This window comes from Marmota marmota, unplaced genomic scaffold (assembly GCF_001458135.2).
Source record: "Marmota marmota marmota unplaced genomic scaffold, marMar, whole genome shotgun sequence".
In the NCBI taxonomy this organism is placed as follows: domain Eukaryota; kingdom Metazoa; phylum Chordata; class Mammalia; order Rodentia; family Sciuridae; genus Marmota; species Marmota marmota.
This window is the reverse complement of record NW_025999990.1, coordinates 48858773-48879439: the sequence shown is the minus strand read 5'-3', so window position 1 is coordinate 48879439 and position 20667 is coordinate 48858773. Positions and strand designations below refer to the sequence as shown.

Sequence of the window (20667 nt, the reverse complement as noted above, 5' to 3'; positions counted from 1 at the left end):
CAGGACAGTGATTGGCCCTGGGATGTAGAAACAAGGGAGCCCCACCCCTGCCCTCAGCTCTCCTCTGTCCCTCCTACCTGTGCTGCATACTGGTGGCTTACTTCTGTGTGTGTCTGCGTGTACCATTTCAATACTTGCTTTGTGTGTGTACCTTCTTTCTCAAAAGGACTGTAGGCTGCCAAAGGGAGGAACCAATGTTCTTTATTTTTGTTTTTTACACATCATAGATTCCAAGTATATGTCTTAAGTTATTTGATTTAGCTATAGACATTCATTTTCCTCTGAGTGTCTCAATTGCTTCACCTATAAAATGGACATGAATGAAAAGCTTATATGATTCTGAATACAGGTGTGTGTGTGTGTGTGTGTATGTGTGTGTAGACAGAGAGAGAAAGATGTTATAGTAGTATAACAATCATAATAATAGTTCCAAGTCTTTTTTATTGTTTTTATAAAACTTTTAATTAATTAGTTTATTTATTTAGCTGTGCTGAGGGTTCAAACAGGGCCTTACACATGCTAGATAAGCAGTCTAACACTGAATTGCATCCCCTAGACCCCCAAATTGCTGAATTTGACCCCCACCAAAGTTGTTGATTTCAAAGTATGGAAATTTGACCAGTTCTAGCTGTGTATAAGACACATCTTGGCACCAAACATAGGAATTTAGACTTTTATTTATTTAGTTAATACCTGATTCATAAGCTGATTAAACCCCTTGATCAAAAGCATAGTGATCAAAACACCAAGACACCCCAAAATCCTTCTAGGCTTTTAGGGCATTCTGGCTAAAAGGAAACCTTCTAAAGGGAAGCCTGTGGCCATTCAGAGAAGGGCTCTCCCATCCCTACCTCCAGTGGGACTCCAAGGAGCCTCTGGACAGGTGTGCCAATGTAAGAGTCTCACATGCAAAGACTCAAGTTTAATCCAACTTCTTCAACGTGGAAATGAGACCAAAGGCAAAGAGTCAAGTTCCTTCATGAACAGTGTTGGTGGCAACTCGGTTCTCTGAATGGTCACAGTTCTGTTTGCTGTTCTAGATCACTGCCAACCCCACAATAAGACCATGTCAGAACACAATTGGCTTTGGCACTTGGAGAGCTGAATAACTCTGAGCCTTTCTGAATTTAGAGATACTCATTCAATCATTCATTCAACTTTTATCCATTAAATAAATAATCAGAAAGGCCCTATTCCAAACTCTTGTGATATAGCAGTGAATAAAACAGGCAAAACCCCATTCTTATCTTTTCTTAGGAAAGTTACCCAGGCTTAGAAGTGTCAGGACAAGGATTGGAACTCAGGCAGGATGGGCCTTGTCCTGTGGACTTGGCAGAGGGCACGTTGATTTACTCCCTCTATCAGCACTCACTCATTCAGTGGCCAGCTCAGAAGCCTGGAGAGAAACCCATGCAACTGAAGGACCTGGCCCTAATCGGGTTCTACCTGCTAGGGTATTGTTTCATATTTCCTAAACAAACTTATAGTTCTGCTGAAACTTAAATTAACTGATATGTGCCTTAATAGGTTCTTTTATTTTTTCAGAGCTAATTCTTATAATTTATTGTGAATCTCTGGATTTCTGGAATCCTGCCTTGGACAGGCTCTTAGTAATTAAATTCCGAAGAACATTGTGTCCTAAAATCTCCGTGGTTCCTTGCAAAAGGAAATATTAGTGCTCTTATACCCTAGAAAAACAAAATTCTGCTATCTGGGCACCAACAGGCATTTTTTTCTCATCTACATACTTAATCAGCTTCAAAATAATTATTTTCCATTCATGGTTAGTAGTAAAGTTGGGACATTTAACTTTTTTTTCTCATTACTAAAATGATGCTTGTTTATTATAGGAAAATTAGAAAATATGGATGAATAAAAAGAAAACAATTAAAAACATTAATAATATCTAGACCTTTTTCTATAAAACAGCATAACTTGGAAGCTTGTAAAAATTTAAGAAAATGCCCATGTTAATTATTCAAGTAATGGATTTTTTTAAAATTTAATAATCTCTCATTTATTGCTTTACAACTTTGGTGATAGAAACTGAGGTGGCTGGTATCAACAGATTGTCACACACTTGCAATACCTCTTTAGTTTCTGTGTCTACCTATGGACATGTAGATATACTTTAGCTCTTTTTAAAAATCATGCCATTTTTTGTTAATCTGTAACATGTTTGGGGGGTTTAACAATATATCATGGATCCATTGTCATATTAATAGACATGGAGCCAATGCCTTATTCTTAACAATGTATGATGTTCTACAGTATTCCACCTTGTTTCATTTAACCCATTCCCCTATTGAAAAATGGTTTCCAATATTTTTCCTTATACATAATGCCAAGTAGATATATCATTGTTTATGTATGTTTTCTACTGCCATATTTTTCAAGGTTTAATTACTTCTTAGGTAAAAACTAAGCATATTTTATTAGTTCTTTAGATTAATAGACTCAGCTCGTTGGCCCATTTTGCTGTACTGTAGATTAAAACCTTTGTATATCCAAACATACAGGCACACAGGGAAGCAGAGAGATGTTGCGGTTCTCATCAGTGGTCCTCAGCTCCACTCCCCACCTCATCCCATCCCATGCCCCATCACTTCTCCTCACCTAACACTTCACAGGACCATGCTCTGCACCTGGGGGCCCCTCTGCATTTTCTGCAGTTAACCTTGTTTTGAAGCCTCTTTCAAAAAGCCCCTGAGAGCTTTCCTAATCTCTCCCACTTTACATGCAGAAGACCCCCCACTTGCTCTGTGATCCCACCTTCTTCATCTCCCTGTGACAGCCCCTTTCTTGTTCTGCCTCCTATGAAAGTTGATAGTGCACACATCTGAATGCCCTGATAGATGAGGAGTCTTTCAGTGGTAGAATTCATCTCAGCTGAATGCAACTTGTCAGCATGGAAATCTCAAAGACTGTTGATTAGACTTGGAGAAGTTACCTAAAAATTAAATAGAGTCAGAGCCTAGTTTTTGCCTTTGAGGTCTGATTATAAGCTATAACTAAACAGTTATTAGAGCAATATTTAGAAAAGATAAGCATACATGTTGTATGTGTATTTTGACCTTATGGACTTTTTCTTTTATTTCCAGGACAGGGGTTAGTAAACTTTTCCTGTAAAGAGCCACATAGTAAATATTTTAGGTTTGGTCAGCCATAAAATCGCTGTTACAACTTCTGAGCTCACTTGTGAAAGTGACCCTAGACACAAAGTGAACTAATGAACCAGGAGCTGCATTCTAATACAACTCTATTTACCAAAGTGAAATGGGCAGGAATTGACTTTTGGCCTATCATCGTGGCCAACTCATGTTCCAGGAGTTTTCTAGGTCCAGATAGACTAACATGAGTTAGATTCAGATTCTAGTTCTTCTACGCACTTTGTGACTTTGGACAAGTTCCTTAATCTCTCTGTCTTTTTCAATGCAAAGTAAGATTGATCTTATTTTCATGGTAGGCATCTAGTTTATGGGCTTGGAACTTAATGAGCACTGAGTGGTAGCTACCAATACTGCCTTCACTGGAAGTAGCAAATCTATGATAGTTTGCGAATCAGTGGATGGCAGACACTACTGGGCAACAACGGCAAGTTTCATGGCAGTCGTTTACAATACTTTCGAGACTGAATCTGGTATAGACAGACAGACACACACACACAGAGAGAGAGAGAGAGAGAGAGAGAGAGAGAGAGAGAGAGAGAGAGAGGAGTGTCTGATTCTTGCTACAATAACATAAATCCTACTAATGAAAGATTTTGAAGATTATTTAGGGTGCCTGGAGCTATGATTATATAAAAGGTGGTACAGGTCAGGCTTTAGGAAAAATTAGCAGTCAAGTAATTGTACCTGGAGATTTACATGAAGAAATACCTTTTTAGCTCAAACCAAAAAAAAAAAAATCATCTTTGGCGCTTTTCTGGCCTTCGTCATTTCCAAGCATTTCTGTTGTAGATCTTGCAAGATGCAAACACTCCAGTGGCCTTTCCACTGCCCGTGAGATCCAGTTCAAACACCAGCATTGCAGGCAAGGTCCTCTGCAGCACATTTCCCCCCCTTATTTTGTCAATGCACCTTTCATTGCACAGTGCAGGGGCTTCTACCAGACAAATTGATTTGCTTATTTGGGTTCCTAAAACTCTTCTCCCCTCCTGTTTTCCTTCCAGCCCAGTTTCTCCCTTTCTCCCCAGTTCTTCCTAGTTCCCCTTCCCCCATTCTCTGTAGAGAGCCTAGCTATGTTCTCCCCTTGGCCTCTAAGAACATTCCTGACTGTCCTTTTTTTTTTTTTCTTTTTGTTCTGCCTGTGACAATTCCTCCATATCTACTGTAAATAAGCAGCAAGTCCTGCAGTATTGGAAGATCATGTGTGGAACAGAATCAAGTCTGGGATTTTTAGTTCAAAAACTTGACTTTGTATCCTGGCTCCACCATCAATGCACTGTGTGGCTGATGTGGAGAAAATGCTTTAATATTTCTGAGCCTTAGTGTTTGTATTTATAAAACAGGAGTACTATCCCTACCTTTTAGAGTTTTGTGAGAATTAACTGAGGTTAAGCTAAATAGAGAGGCTGGGAGTCCCTGGAAAGTACCTGTCTCATGGGAGTTTTGCCCACAGGATTGGCTTGGTGTTATCTCCCTAGCAATGCAATAATTTGAAAGCAAGGCTATACCAAAGTGTAACCTGTGATTAATTGCAGTGCCTAGCATTGTTAACAGAACTCAATGATCTTATTTGATTTATTTTAAAATTATTTAAAAATCCTCATCAGTGTTATGTAAGGAAGCTCCAGTTTTTAATTTTATATGCTAGAATTAAGATCTTTATTAACCGATTGCAGAGGGATGCTTTAAGATGGATTGAAAATCAATCCAAAGTGTCATAAAATTTGTAGGACTGAGGGGAAAATACCCAAAGATTTGCCAAAAAGAAGTAAGCAGAACTAAAATTGTTCTTCTTTTTTTCATATTCTTTGCAAAATGGCTGTGCTATGCTTTTCAGAAAGAATGTAAACAAATCCTGATGATAGATATATATATATGGATTATGAGAGAATAAAAAGTATACACATTGAAAATAAAAATATTGCACACATTTTATGCATATCCATGATGCATAAATGTTTTTATACTATTTTTTAATATCTACTTCAGTAATTGCTCAGAAAACCTAATGAAGCAAGTACTGTCTCTCTTTTGCAGATTAGAATCTAAGACTCTGAGTATTTAAATATCCACTTGGGATTATAAATGTAGGAGCCAGGTCCTGGGTATGAACCCAGGTCCTCCCATTCCTGGCATGCTGTTCTTCCTTTGTATTACAGGTGATTAGCCACCTAAGGAACTTGGCTCCACAGCAGCCTTGCAGAATCTATATGGCGCAAAGATGCAACTTCAAACAAAATCCTTTTTCAGTTTTTGTCAACTTGATAAAAGTCTTAAGAATTAAGATATAACTGATAAATATAATTATGCCATGAGATGCATGATTATATGACATATAGATAAAATTACCTTCATTACGTATAAGTTATTTAAGTTTCTACATAGGCTTTTGGCAACTGAATCAATTTCTTCATCTGAAACAGAAACTGAAATGTTCTTTCATGAGCATTTCAAAGGCTTGTTAGGATAAAATTAGAGAGTAAGTATAATAAGAAAATATATGTGCAAAGGAAAGTATTGTGATCTTATTAAAGTTATAAATATATACAGAAAAATTAATTACATCAAATTATATCTACCTAAAATTAATTAGTAGGTAATTAGCAACCCTGGAAAAGTTTCATTTTAAAAACTTCCATATTCATTATGAAGTATGAGCTTCAAGTTCTAATAAAGTTCCATGATGAAAGAGTTACAAAATCAGCCCTTACTGCATAGTGCAACATTTTAAAAGTTAATTAATTCTCTGACATTCAGCAATGTAACTAAATTACTTTATATAGTTGTTTGAGCACAATGTCTGTAATCTTCTGATTAAAATAGTGTCAAAATCATCAGTAGCAATTATTATTTACCCATCTACAGCCCTGTCACCCACTGTCTCATCTTCCTCAGAATCTGAAGAGATTTTTTCCAGAGGATTTTAGAAACTTTTTGCTATAATAGAATGTGGGGGCAAAGGAGACTTTTAAGTTTCAGGTTTCATAGGCAGACTTCCTGAACAAAAGTATATATTTTTCAAAATCTTAAACTGAAAAAAAAAAATCTGGCAGGGCTCCATGCAGCATAATACCTGCTAAGTCACTAACGTTTACCCAGTGGTTTTTATTTAAATTTGTGCTGCTGCTATCATGATTTATTCCTACTTCACAGGATAATGAATCTAGATTTTATTTCTGTTCTTTGCCCAGACATGTACAGCAGGCAAAGTGTTTGAAAATCAAAGGAAAAGAAGATATTGACTTGGATAATCTCTTCAGAGGTAAAAACAAAAACACGAGCAAAAACACAGAATATACTTTTTGTTGTTTGGAATGTCTTATCTGTTTGATTGTTTGGCTTTATCATTCCAATAGGGAGTGGTGGAAAAACTTGACCAGAAGTCACGAGACTTGTCCTAGTCCCTACCCTGCACATACAAATTTCCATCACTTCAAACCCCTAAACCTCAATTTTCTCATTTTTAAAATTAAAAAGACTTTCCAGGTGCACTGGCACACACCTGTAATCCCAGTGGCTTGGGAAGCTGAGAAAGGAGGATTGAGAGTACAAAGCCAGCCTCAGCAAAAGTGAGGCACTAAGAAACTCAGTGAGATCCTGTCTCTAAACAAAATACAAAAGAGGACTGGGGAAGTGTCTCAGTGGTCGAGTGCACCTGAGTTCAATTCCCAGTACCCTCCAAAAATTAAAAAGGTTGGACTGTCTATCTTTATGATCCCCACTCAGGTTGGGACAGATCTAAATCTGCTGAAGTCATGGAGGGAAGTCAGGAGTGTCCCACTGCATTTGATAAGTTGAATGACTAAAGAAGGTGTCTCATTAGGAAAGAAAGTTATTTGAAAAAGTTTAGTCATCAGAGCTGAGAAATTTGTTAGTGTGTAGGAAAAAGAATTTCATGTTTTAATACCATTTGGGTTTTTTTTTTTTCTTTTTTTCAGTGAAGGCTCAGTGTAGCCCAAATTCTGAGGCTAGGTTCCATGGTAACAAGCTAAAGAATGAGTTTTCCCTTGGTTGTCTTATTTTAGTGTTAATATTTTGATCTGGTCAGATGAAAATATTTATCACATTTAGTTAGCATCCTGTGTCTCTGGCCACAAAAAAAATTATATAAATTTGTCTCTCCAAGAACACAGTAATATTTGTTTATCTTCTGGAAGAAAGGAAAATTTGTGAGTTTTCTGCTGATTTTAGCAGAATACACCAAATTAGCACAATTGGATAGTCCTGCAGTTCATCTCCAGTACAATTACTTGTTCAACTTTTCTGAAGAAGAAAAAGAGCATGGATGGCTGTCATTGAACAAAGATCATGAGGTCTACAAGTAGTACTAACCTGCTCATTTCAGTTGGAGAAAAGATGAATTTGGGGGTTGGAAGACTTCCTGATTTTATCTCAGCAACAAAGAGGGAGGGTCTTTTCCTCAGAAAAATGGAGGTCAAAAATTATGTGGCTTTCATTGTGCAACTTTATATTTCTCCTCATCAGAAGAGTTTCTAAATCATAAACCAGAGCTGAAGCTTGCTTTAAATAAATAACTGGTATTTTAGAAACTCCTCCATACAAATGTTCTCATCCATTTTACCAAGCCTTCATTCTGTAAGCAACATGTTTTGGAATCACATAAGGAGCCTTTAAAAAAAAGTGTCGGTGTTTTAATTCATATTTTGACACTTTTGAAAATTTCTCCACAGAGTAATTATGTATATGTTCTTGTTAAAACAGATACACAGTTTTGTAGTTCACATAGTAAAAGTAGTAATGAGGATCATCCTGACTAAAATAGAAAATATCACTAGCAAAATGCATTTGCATAATGTGAACGATGAAATCTCTTACAGCTTGTTCAATATGCACTTGTTCTTTTCTGCATCACTTGTAAAAAGTTTATGCCCATATGCTTTTATTTATTCATGCATTCACTGTGTGCTTTAATTTAAACATTACAGTTTCTTCATAGTGGAGGTCATTGGTAACAGATATGGCAGTGATATCAGAAGACATGCAGAGAAACACCTGCCTCGGGTGCCTGTGGACCCCTAATTCTCTGCATGGGGAAATGCCATGGGGGTCTCTTTGATTGCGTGGAAATATACAGGTGGTGCTCTCAGATCCAGCTTTCTCAGTCTAGCCTGTCACCCAGAGCTGTTCTTCCTGTATCAGACTAATCCCCATTATTATAGTCAAGATCATTTGTTCTGGTTCTAACCTGGATAAGACAAAATAACAAGAATCAATGTTACTAATGTGATATTAAATGATCATTTAACATTATCCTTTTATTTTTAAGCCTGTTAATCTAAAGTCCTTATTGCCCCCCACCCACATAAATTTGAATGAACAGCCTCTTATTAGGTGTCTTTTTTTAATGAAAAATGAACTAAAATTTGTTCCCTATTTCTCCCATAATAGGAAATTTTATACACTGCATTTGTAGAGATTGGGTACACATGTACACATATATATGGATTCTGATTTTCATCTTAGACATGTTTTCAGATTTTACTTGTAACCATCTTTAATTCTGAAATCATTCTATATACAATAGACACATTTGTCATGTATAATGAAAAAATTTAAAGCTACCTTTTTAAAATTTTCAAACATAATTCTGAGAGATGGAACATTCTATCTTTTTTCCTTAATAATGTGTCAAAAATATAAAGTTACTTTCTAATGATACAAGTTTGTTGAGGAAAGCATGGTTTTCTTAAAAGGATGTTTGGTGGTGAAATTGACAGGTTTTCAGTTGGAGTTTAAATAAATAACTGGTATTTTCGATATTCAGTTGGAGTTTGTCTCACTAATCTTCAGTTTACAGGTAAGCTTCATGAATGTGCCACCCAAGACAGGACTAGTGGCACTTTTCCTCTGTGCATTTTGTTAAGTAATGCATGAGCAACACCACTGGTCCCTTCTGCAGGATGGAGTTGGGCATCTGGGCAGTGGCCTCTCTGGTTTTTATCCTTGCTAACCGAGTGTTCTACAGAGAATGGGACAAAACTGCTCCTTTAGTACAGCTTGAGTGAGGCTAATTGGAATGCATTTGCACTGATGCTAAGAGACCTGCTCATCTGCACACTGTGTCTTTTTACCCTGCAGAATGCTTGAGAGCTAGAGCAGCTAAGACGAGGCTCCTTGAACAGAGGTCACCCTATCTGGGCCCCCTCACTGCACCACACAGGGACCCCTTTGTAATTCTGTAAATTTCAGCTAGACAGTTGTTTCTTTTTTAACATATTTATTTTTTGGACTCTAACATGTAACTAATACTCATTTTTAATTCAAAAAATTTTTAAGTCTAAAAAATGCAAAAAGGTAAATATTATTAATGAATCCTTCATAGATTCATATTTTTAAATTTATTTTTTATTCTAATTTGTTATATATGACTGTAATTCACATTTTTATTTTTTTCAACTGGTAAAGAATCATATTTGGTGATCTTCAGTTAGATTTGTTTCCCCACTTATTGATACCTGGCCTATGTTACTTTCCTAAGTCAGCTCAGATATATCTGCCAGATTCTTCTTTTTTAAATAAAATGTTTCAGCTGAGTACACAAGAGATCACATCCCCTTAATCACCAATTGGGTCGGGAAGCAGAACCTGACCCTGAGCTGACACCATGCAGTCCCCTGACCTCCTCCTGACAGGGGGACCACTGTTCTGACTTCACTCACTACCACTGACTTTTGGCCCATTTTGAACATTTTATACATGGAATGATAGCCTGTGTACTCTGATATGTCTGACTTCTTTTGCTGATGTATTTGTCAGATCCTTTCAAATCAAGCTTTGTTTAGTCTCATTGCTGCATATTATTAAGTTTTGTGAAAACGTAATTTATCTATTTCAATGTTAACTATCTTCAGTTTTGCATTCTTGCCAATGGTGCCACCAGGAATATTCTGTGCGATTTTGTGGGTATGTGTATGCATTTCTGTGGAGTAAATATCAGTGAGGGGGCTATCTGGGTAATTAGGTTTGCTTAAGTTCAACTTCACAAGCTAGTGTCAAATGTTTTTACAAAATGGTTTATTAGTACTCCCACCAGCACAGGACAGAAATTGGGCTGTGCATCCTTGCCAGAACAGATTATTTGTCAATCTCTAATTTTAGCCATTTTTATTTGACATTTCCCTAAGACCCAGTGAACCTTGTACACATTTTCTGAGTTTGTTGGCCATTGAATGTCCTCTTTGATGAAGTATCCCCCCATTTGTCTTTTAGATTGTCTTCTTATTATTGATATGCAGGGGTTCTTTTTGTGGGGTGATGAATCCACTGTTGATAGATATTGCAGATACCTTCTCCAGCCTCTTATTTGCCTTTTCACTCTCTTAATGATGCCTTATGGCAAATGCAAATTCCAGCTTTCAATGTAGTTCATCAGTCCTTCCTGTTTTGGTTAGCACTTTTAGCGTCTCATTTGATTGATTGATTGATTGATTGATTGATTTAGCCTATTCAGTGTTCATGAAGGTGCTTTTCTATTTTTCATTGTAAATTATTTTTTGTCTTTCACATCTAGATCCAGAATGGACCTGGAACTCATTTTATATATGGTATAATGTAGGGTTCAAAATTCACTTTCTCTGTGAATTTTCTCTGTGAATGTCAGATGACTCAGCACCAGGTATTAAGAAGCTCTTTCTTCCACTAATGTGTGGCAATGTCACTTTGTCATAAATCAGGTTAACTATATATGTGTGGATCTGTTTCTGAATTCTGTTTGATTCCATTGTTTATCTGACTGTTCTTTTGTCAATATCAAGCTGTATTAATTAATTATCACAGATTTATATAATAAATCCTGATCTAAAAATGTCACTCCTCAACTTTGTTCTTCTATAGTATTGTCCTATTTTTGTCCCTTTACATTTCTAATTAGCTTAACTATTTACCACATACACACCCCATACGACTTACTCTGATTCTAATTAGAATTATAGTGAATTGGTACACCAGTTGCAAGTATGTTGGCACCTTCTAAGTCATGAATGTGGTATATCCTTCAGTTTCATAATTTTCAATAATATTAGGCAGTTTCCCTGAGCTAGCATCTCCACTATTGAATAAATGTAATGATAGCAAGGCCATCTTTGTTTTATTCCCAATCTCAGAAGGAAACATTTTTATGTTATTTAAAGTATGACATTTGATGTAGTTTTTTTAATGCCCTTCAGAAGATGAGGGAATTGTCCCCATTTCTAGTTTGCTGTTTTTATATTTTCACTAATGAGTATTGAATTGTATCAAATGCCTTTTCTGCTCCAATTGAGAGGATCATATAATTTTTCACTTTTATTCTGCTAATGTGGCAAGTATTATTATGATGATTCTTAAGGGATTTTTTGTTGAAATATACTGTTATTAAGGAAAAGTGTACAGATTACACGTTTATTACTTAATGAAGTCCCCCAAAAATGAACATTCATATATTTCACTCAAATTAAGAAATAAAGCCAATAATTGTGAGGGTTTTTTGGTTTTGTTTTTGTGCTGAGGACTGTGGCAAATGGGTGCTTTATGACTGACCTACATCCCCAGTGCTTTTTATTTTTTTATTTTGAGACAGGTTCTTGCCAAGTTCTTAGGCTGGCCTTGAACTTGGAATCTTCCTACCTTAGACTTTAAAGTTGCTGAGATTTCAGGTGTGTGCCATCTCACCCTGAATAAGTCCCTTAATTTAGGGAGTTCTTGTTTCGCCTGCTTCCAATATGCATGCATTTCAATTGTTATGATTTGAGTAAATAACATCAGTCCCTCCTCAGCACAGTTCAGATTTCAATTACCAAGGTATGCTAACTATGAGTGATTACATGAAGTACTAAGATTTCATCCTGACCAGTGACCAAAGACATCACTTTTTTCAAAGTCTTTTGGTGTTTGGTGATAGCACATCTTTTAGTTCATAAGCTGTCAACATAGCATGTAGTTGTGTTGCCTGTTTGTCTCCCAGTGATAAACCCACATGATATTTTATGAAGTTGCATGATCCAAAATGGGATTTGTCAACAAATATGAAAGTACAGCAAAAAAGGAATTGATAACACAAGAACTGCAATTCTAATCAAATAGAAACAGATTTGTAGAAAAGTAGCCAACCATAGAAATGGTGAATCTGCCACCATTGCAGACCATGGATGTACAGAGACTTTAGTGAAGGCAAACCCATTGACATAAATAAGAAGTGTAGTTCCTTGTTCCAGGATAAAGACATTGCACAGGAAGTGATGTTGACAAGAAACAAATTCAATGTTTAAATGTAAATCACAGTGTACTATTTAAATATTCTTACACTATTTTAAAATTTATGATTGATGGAAAAAGAGCTGTTAATGTTTTAACCAAAATTTGTAAAATTCATGGGAAAATATCATAATTTTTCCCATTGATTATTAAATCGGTTTGCATGGTCTCAGCTTGCATAGTGAATTTTATAACCACATGCTACCATGCCATGTGAACACTGCCTTTATTTTTCAAAAGACTTTCTTCAAAAATGTTTATAGGAGAAATCTGTAATTTTTTTTGTATTAATGTAATCACATTTCAGTATTACAAGTACAATGACCTCATAACTGAATTGTATCCACTATTTTTCCATTCCACGAAGAGTTGTTTCATGACATTTGTTTTTTAACTATTTAGATGAATTCACCAGAAAAGTTATTTGAGCATGGTGATTTCTTCACAGGAAGAAATTGCACATTAAATTTCTCTAATAAATTGAGGACTTTAGGTTTTTAAAATTCTCATTGTATCAGTTTTTCTAGGAATTTGTCTTTTTCATTTAAATTTTCAAGTTTGTTGCTATAAAATTGTTCACAATATCTCCTGATGACTTTTTTGGTGCATATAGATTCTAAGGTCATGTCCGTTCTCCTTCCTGAAACCGGTACCCTGTGAACTCACATGCTAACTCTCCATTTCTGTTTCTTTCCTCCCTCTCTCTCTTTCTCACTCTCGTTCTCGCTCTGTCTTTGCCTCTCTCCTGATTAATCTGGCTTGAGATTTGACCATCTTTTCAATGAACCAACTGTTGGCTGGGTTGATTTTTTTCTATCATATACTTCTTTTCTCTTTTATTAATTTCTGCAATTTTATATTTGCCTTCCTGCCTTCCACAGTATATGGGTTTAATTTGCTTTTGTTTTTCTGACTGCTTTAAATGTTACCTAGATTTTTCATTTTTAATATACTTTAATATATGTACTTGAAGCTATGAATATTCGTCTAAACATACTTTGTCTACATTTTGTAAGTTTGTCAAATTTCTGAATCATTTAATTCAAAATATTTTCTCATTTAGATTGTGATTTCCTCTTTTATCTATGGGTTGAAGTATACTACTTCTTTTCCAAATAGTTGGGGACTTCCATATCTTCTCAATAATGATTTCTAGCTTTATTTCACTAGGCAAAGAACATATTCTGAACAATAAATTAAAAAATTTATCATGTTGTTAGATATTTTTTATACTTACTGATATTTCTTTCTTTCTTTGCCCTCTTTATTCTTTGGGTTCCTGAAGAAATGTGGTAAAATTCTCTGCTATGACTGTAATATTATTTCCTTCTCCTTTTACATGTGTATTTTATGCTATATTATTAGATTCATATAAAGTTAAAATCACTGGTAAACCTAATTAATTGACTGTCATCATTTTGAAATACTCCTCTTTATTTCTCTTATGGTTTCTTATGTTTAATTTCCTTTGTCTGATATTAATATTGTTATATAAGTTTTCTTCAGGTTAGTGTTTGGATATTATATATTTTCCCATCCTTTTATACTCTCCTTATCTAAGCATATCTCTTTAAATGGCATACAAGTTTTACTTTTAAGTACAACCCATTTATAATAGTCTTTTAATTGGGATAATTAATATATCTACATTTAATGTTATCGCTCTTAAGTTGGATTATGGCTACCTTCTTAATTATTTTCTATTTCTCTCAATAGGTTATATATTCAAATGCATGAATTTTGCTTTATTTTATTAGCTAAGTTTATTTTAGTAAACCATTTCTCCTCACTTGCCTTGCTGGTTGAACATTCCAAACATTCTTTTAGCAGAGCTCTGATCCACTGCAGTATACAACTTTGCATAGGATGATTTTTCCTCTGACTGGAAAACATTCCTATTGGAGTGTCTGTCAGCTTTATTTGTCTACAAATTTCCCTTTTTTTAACCTTAACAGTTTGGGGGGAAGTGGGGGAGGCGGGTAGCTATTTATTTATTTATTTATTTATATATGTATCTATCTATTTTCTCACTAAGTTGGTGAGGTTGGCCTCGACCTTGCTATCCTACCACCTGAGCATCCCTAGTCTCTAGGATTATAGTTATCTTAACTTTTTTTAAAATTTTAATTTGTTATATATGACAACAGAATTCATTATAATTCATACTACACATATAGAGTACAATTTTTCATCTCTGGTTGTTCACAAACTAGAGTCACATCCTTCGTGTCTTCATACATGTACTTGGGGTAATGATGACCATCGCATTCCACCTATGACCCCTCCCTACCCCTCCCTCCCCTTTTCCCCTTTGCTCTATCTAGAATTAATTTAATCCTCCCCCAGCCTAGAGCATATTATGACTCAGCATCCTTAAATCAGATCAGCATCCTTAAATCAGATCAGCATCCTTAAATCAGATCAGCATCCTTAAATCAGAGAAATCATTTCAGCATTTGATGTTTTGGTATTGGCTAATTTTACTTACCATTATACTCTTCAACTTCATCCATTTACCGGCAAATGCTATGATTTTATTCTCTTCTAAGCTGAATAATATTCCTGTGTGTGTGTGTGTGTATGTATGTGTATGTATGTATGTATGTGTATATATATATATATATACACACACACACACACACACACACACACACACACACATCATATTTTTTTATCCATACATCTACTGAAGGGCATCTAGGTTGGCTCCATAATTTAGCTCTTGTGAATTGTGCTGCTATAAACATCGATGTAGCTGTGTCCCTGTAGTATGCTGTTTTTAAGTCCTTTGGGTATAATCCGAGGAGTGGGATAGCTGGGTCAAATGGTGGTTCCATTCCCAGTTTTCCAAGGAATCTCCATACTGCTTTCCAAATTGGCTGCACCAATTTGCAGTCGCACCAGAAATGTATGAGTGTACCTTTTTCCCGCATCCTCACCAGCACTTATTGTTGTTTGTCTTCTTAATAGCTCTCATTCTGACTGGAGTGAGAGGAAATCTTAGAATAGCTTCGATTTGCATTTCTCGAATTGCTAGAGATGTTGAACCATTTTTCATTCATTTGTTGATTGTGTATCTTCTTCTGAGAAGTGTATATTCAGTTCCTGGGCCCACTTACTGATTGGGTTATATGTTTCTTTGGTGTTAAGGTTTTTGAGTGCTTTATGTATCCTAGAGATTAGTGTTCTATCTGATGTGCTTGTGTTAAAGATTCTCCCATTCTATAGGCTCTCTAGTCACCTCACTGATTATTTCTTTTGCTGAGAAGAAGCTTTCTAGTTTGAATCCATCTCATTTATTGATTCTTGGTTTTAATTCTTGCCATACAGGAATTTTATTAAGAAAGTTAGAGCCTGATCTGACATGATGGAGATTTGGGCCTAGTTTTTCTTCCATTAGGTGCAAGGCCTTTGGTTTAATTCCTAGTCTTTAATCCACTTTGAGTTGAGTTTTGTGCATCATGAGAGATAGAGGTTTAATTTCATTTTGTTACATGTGGATTTCCAATTTTACCAGCACCATTTGTTGAAGAGGCTATCTTTTCTCCAATGTATGTTTTTGGTACTTTTATCTAATATAAGATAACTGAAGTTGTATGGGTTAGACTCTGTGTCCTCTATGCTGTACCACTGATCTACAGGTCTATTTTGGTGCCAGTACCATGCTGTTTTTGTTACTATTGCTCTGTAGTATAGTTTTAGGTCTACAATAATAATGCCTCCAGCTTCACTCTTCCTGCTAAGGATTGCTTTGGCTATTCTGGGTCTCTTATTTTTCCAGAAGAATTTCATGATTGCCTTCTCTATTTCTATAAGGAATGCCACTGGGATTTTGATTGGGGTTCCACTGAATTTGTATAGTGTTTTTGGTAGTATGGTCATTTTGACAATATTAATCTTGCCTATCCAAGAACAAGGGAGATCTTTCCATCTTCTAAGGTCTTCTTTTATTTCTTTCTTCAGCATGCTGTAGTTTTCATTATAGAAGTCTTTCATCTCCTTCATAAAGTTGATTGCCAAGTATTTTATTTTATTTTTTGATGCTATTGTAAATGGGATAGTTTTCCTCATTTCCGTTTCAGCTGATTTGTCACTGATATACAGAAATGCCTTTGATTTATGGGTGCTGATTTTGTGTCCTGCTCCTTTGCTGAACTCATTTACTAGTTCTAGAAGTTTTCTAGTGGACGTTTTTGCATCTTCTAAGTGTAGAATCATATCGCCAACAAATAGTGCGAATTTGAGTTCTTTACCTATCCGTATCCCTTTAATTTCTTTTGTCTGTCTAATTAGACTTGAAGATAAGAACCATATGATCATCTCAATAGATGCAGAAAAAGTATTTGACAAAATACAGCACCCCTTCATATTCAAAACACTAGAAAAACTAGGGATAACAGGAGCATATCTCAACATCATAGAAGCTATCTATGCTAAGCCCCAGATCAACATCATTTTAAATGGGAAAAAAAAATGAAAGCATTCCCTCTAAAACCTGGAGCAAGACAGGGTTGCCCTCTTTCACCACTTCTATTTAATATAGTTACCTTAACTTTTGAAGAATATTTTCAATGGTTATAAAATGAATTTATTTTTCTGGCTTTAAATGTGATATTCCATTGTCTATAGACGTACATTCTTTCTCAATAACTCAAGTCACCTATAGCTTTATTGTGTCTCTTTTGAAAGGAGTGTGTTGCAGGATATAGCATATTTATTCTAATTGCATGAGATTCTACTATTGGCTTTGGTGTTCATCAGTTTACTATGAAGTGCTTAGATGTAGTTCTCATTGTATTTCTTTTGGGACTTGAAGTGCATCTTATGTCTATGGTATGTCTTTAATCACTTTGAAAAATTTAACTGTTATCTCTTCAAGTAGTTTATGTTCCATTCTCTATTTTCACCTTTTTGAGACTCCATATGCAAATATATTAGACCTTTTATTTTTCTAATGTCTTATATGCTCTTTTGTATCCCTCATTTTTTTCTCCATGTGCTTCAGTCTTTTTAAAACTTTTTCTAGTGGTATATCTTCAAAGTGTCTAATGCTATCTCCACATTGCTTTATACCCATGTAATGAAGTTTTAATTTAATCTTTGTATATTTCAGTTCTGCAATTTCCATATACTTGATGATTTATAGAATTAGTTCTCGAATAAAATTCTCCTTCTTGCCAGGTAATGTCATAAACACATTAGTCATAGTTGTTAGTTCAGTGCCTTAAATAAAAGTATTGAATCATCTGAGGACCTGCTTTTGTCACTTTTTGTAGAAGACTGAGATCTATTCAAGTATTCATATCATAACTGGGAAGAGAAGTTTTAACTTATTCTTGCTTAATGGCCACAAAGAACTCCACTGGATGATTCTACCATAATTTATCTAATCAAATGATCTTCGTGAATGCGTGTATTTTCACTGTTTCCTTACAGGTAATTACTGGTTTACTTTTTTTCATTTTGCCAATTTGGAGAAGAAAAATAACTTATCTGGATAATAAAGAGTTGTTCTACTTTTGATTATTTTTCTTTGATTAGGAAATGTTTTATTTTTCTATGTGAGTCATTTTCTGAAAGTTGCTTTGTTTATCTAGAATCTTTTTTCTTATTACTTTTGTTATCATTGTATATTTTGAAGCAGGCTTATTGTATTTACGGATATCTCTCTTACAAAGAGATTCTGTGTGTGTCCCCACCTTGTCCACTTTTTCTTTTCAACTAAAGATAAATTTTATGTAATCTAATAATTTTTTCTTTTGTGGTTTCTAGTTTTCATTTCATCTATTCCAACATCAAGATTATACCTTTCCTTTAGAAAAATCTCTGGATTCATATTTTTTACACTTAAGTCTGTACTTTAAGTGAAATTCTCTTATGTAAAAATTAAGGTATAGTGCCAGCTTAATTTTTTCTGAATTTATTAATTTATCTTAACATCAATTTGAAAATGTTTTAAAAATTAGAACTAATGTGAATACAATCTTTATATAGTAAATTCTATTATATACTTGAAACCTCACAGCTCTGTCATGGATGATATTGTGGGTATGTATTGTGTGTGTTTATTGGACAGTTCCCTTGTAGCTGTGGGAACCACCTTGTTCTACTGAGATCTGAATCCAGTGGAGGACAATAAATACTAAGTCAGAAATGTGAGTACAAATAAGAAGGAGTTGAGAAAAATGATAAGAATGAAGAGATAAATACAAATTAATAGAAAGAACAACTCCAACCAGGGAGTCAAAGAATGAAGACAAGAAGGACTTAAGTGGTATATCAGAAAGCCACACATGTGGGCTCTCTCCACAGGTTTTGAAGGTACACATCTTCTTCAGCATTTTTTATTTCATTTAGTTATCTGTGGAAGATGACTTTCAGAGTTACAAATTGTTTAAAGTCTTCTAGGCAGCCTCTGCATGTCTCTTTACCAGAAGTTTTTAATTAATGAAATTATAAGTCTGTGTGAAAACTTGAATTAGTGCTTTCAGTGTTTTTGTATTGCAAAAATTTTGTTTCTGTGTATGTTTAAGGATTTAACTATCAGTGAATTAATAAGTTGCTAAATTACCCTGAAACATTTTCCTGGAGTTACCTGTGAGAGAAGGGTTATAATAGCAAATTGATAACCTGTGTCTACTCTTTTTCTTTATAATGTGAGACTCGTGATTGGCATCATTTTATGCCTGTCCTAGGCATCTGTCTTGCTCTGTGTAGCATGACTCTTCAAACAGGAGTGACTCCACTTACAGCAACATAACAACGGCAAAAGATATTATTAAATACACAAGAATTATGAGGAATGTGAGACAATCACAGAGGGCACAGTGGGATTAGCAGAAGGAAAATAAAAATGAAAAAGAATACAATAAATATTTGAAATAATAATAGCTGAGGATTTTCCAATATTAGTGGCAGACAGCAGAAAACAGGGAGCATGAAGCATACCAATCAGAATAAATGCTAAAATATCTACCCCTAGATTGTATCATATTCAGATGACACAAATCAAAGATGAAGAGGGAATCTTAAAAGAACCTGAAGGATGGGGTGTCACCTTACTCATAGAGGAGCAATGATGAGAATGATATTGGACTTCTCTTCAGAAACCATGTGAGCAAGAAAATAATGAAGTGGGATGTTTAAAGCATTTTCAGAAAACCCTACAACCTATAGTTCTATATGCCACAAAATCACCCTTCAAAAGTGAAAGAGGAATAGTGTTTTAAACAAAAACGGAGGGCATTTGTCTGCAGTATAGCATCTTTGCAAGAAATATTAAAAGAAGCTTTTCAAAGAGAAGGAAAATTACACATCAGAAACTTAGAGCTATAAAAAAGAAGCACATTAAATAAAGAAAAAAATGAGGAAATACAATCTATAGTATTAAGTAATCAACTAATTTTCAGAATACTAGTAACAATTAATTGGATGATTATAGGTTATAATAAGTGAAATGAGTGACTGCAGTGCTATATGGGATGAGAGGGATTATGGGGGTGTACTATGTTATAAGGTGCTAACAATACCCACAAATTGGCATAGTGTTAGTTTAAAGAGGACTTAGATAAATTGTAATGTCTGATGCAAACTGTGTATTAGCCATCTTTCTGCCACTATGGTCAAAACACCTGACAAGAACAGCTTAGAAGCCAAGAAGGTGGCACACACCTACAATCCCAGCAGCAGGGAAGGCTGAGGCAGGAGGATCACAAGTTCAAAGCCAGCCTCAGCAAAAGCGAGGTGCTAAGCAACTCAGTGAGACCCTGCCTCTAAATAAAATACAAAATAGGGCTGGGTATGTGGCTCAGTGGCCGAGTGCCCCTCAGTTCAATCCCCAATACCAAAAAATAAAAATAACAGCATAGATGAGGAAGTTTATCTCTGTCCCACAGTTTCAGATGGTCAGTGTGTGGTCGGCCCACTTCATTGCTCTGGGCCCCAGATAAGGCAGAGCATCATGGTGGAAGTGTATGGCAGAGGAAAGCTGGTAACAGAGTGAGTGAGGAACTTCACTAGAGATATAATTCCCATGCCCTCAGTGATACACTTCCTCTAGCTGTACTCAACCTGCCTACCATTACCACCCATTCACATTATTATTCTGAATTATTCAGTCCATTCAGATTATTAATTCATCAAATGGATTAATCTACTAATGAGGTTTCAGCTCTCCTCATTGCCTAATACACACACTCTTCAGGGAACATTTTTAGATCTGAACCATAATACTATCAGCACAACCAAT

At 35.3% G+C, this 20667-nt stretch overlaps 1 protein-coding gene across 3 annotated transcripts in view; it reads left to right on the top strand.

The window, feature by feature from the left end:
* L3mbtl4 (L3MBTL histone methyl-lysine binding protein 4) overlaps positions 1-20667 on the top strand; it is a 326421-nt gene that overhangs the window by 203926 nt on the left and 101828 nt on the right. For all 3 annotated transcript variants that reach the window (XM_048806537.1, XM_048806538.1, XM_015482542.2), the window contains one exon: positions 6359-6429. In XM_048806537.1, coding sequence (XP_048662494.1) covers positions 6359-6429 — 71 coding nt within the window. The remainder of the gene's footprint in view (positions 1-6358; positions 6430-20667) is intronic.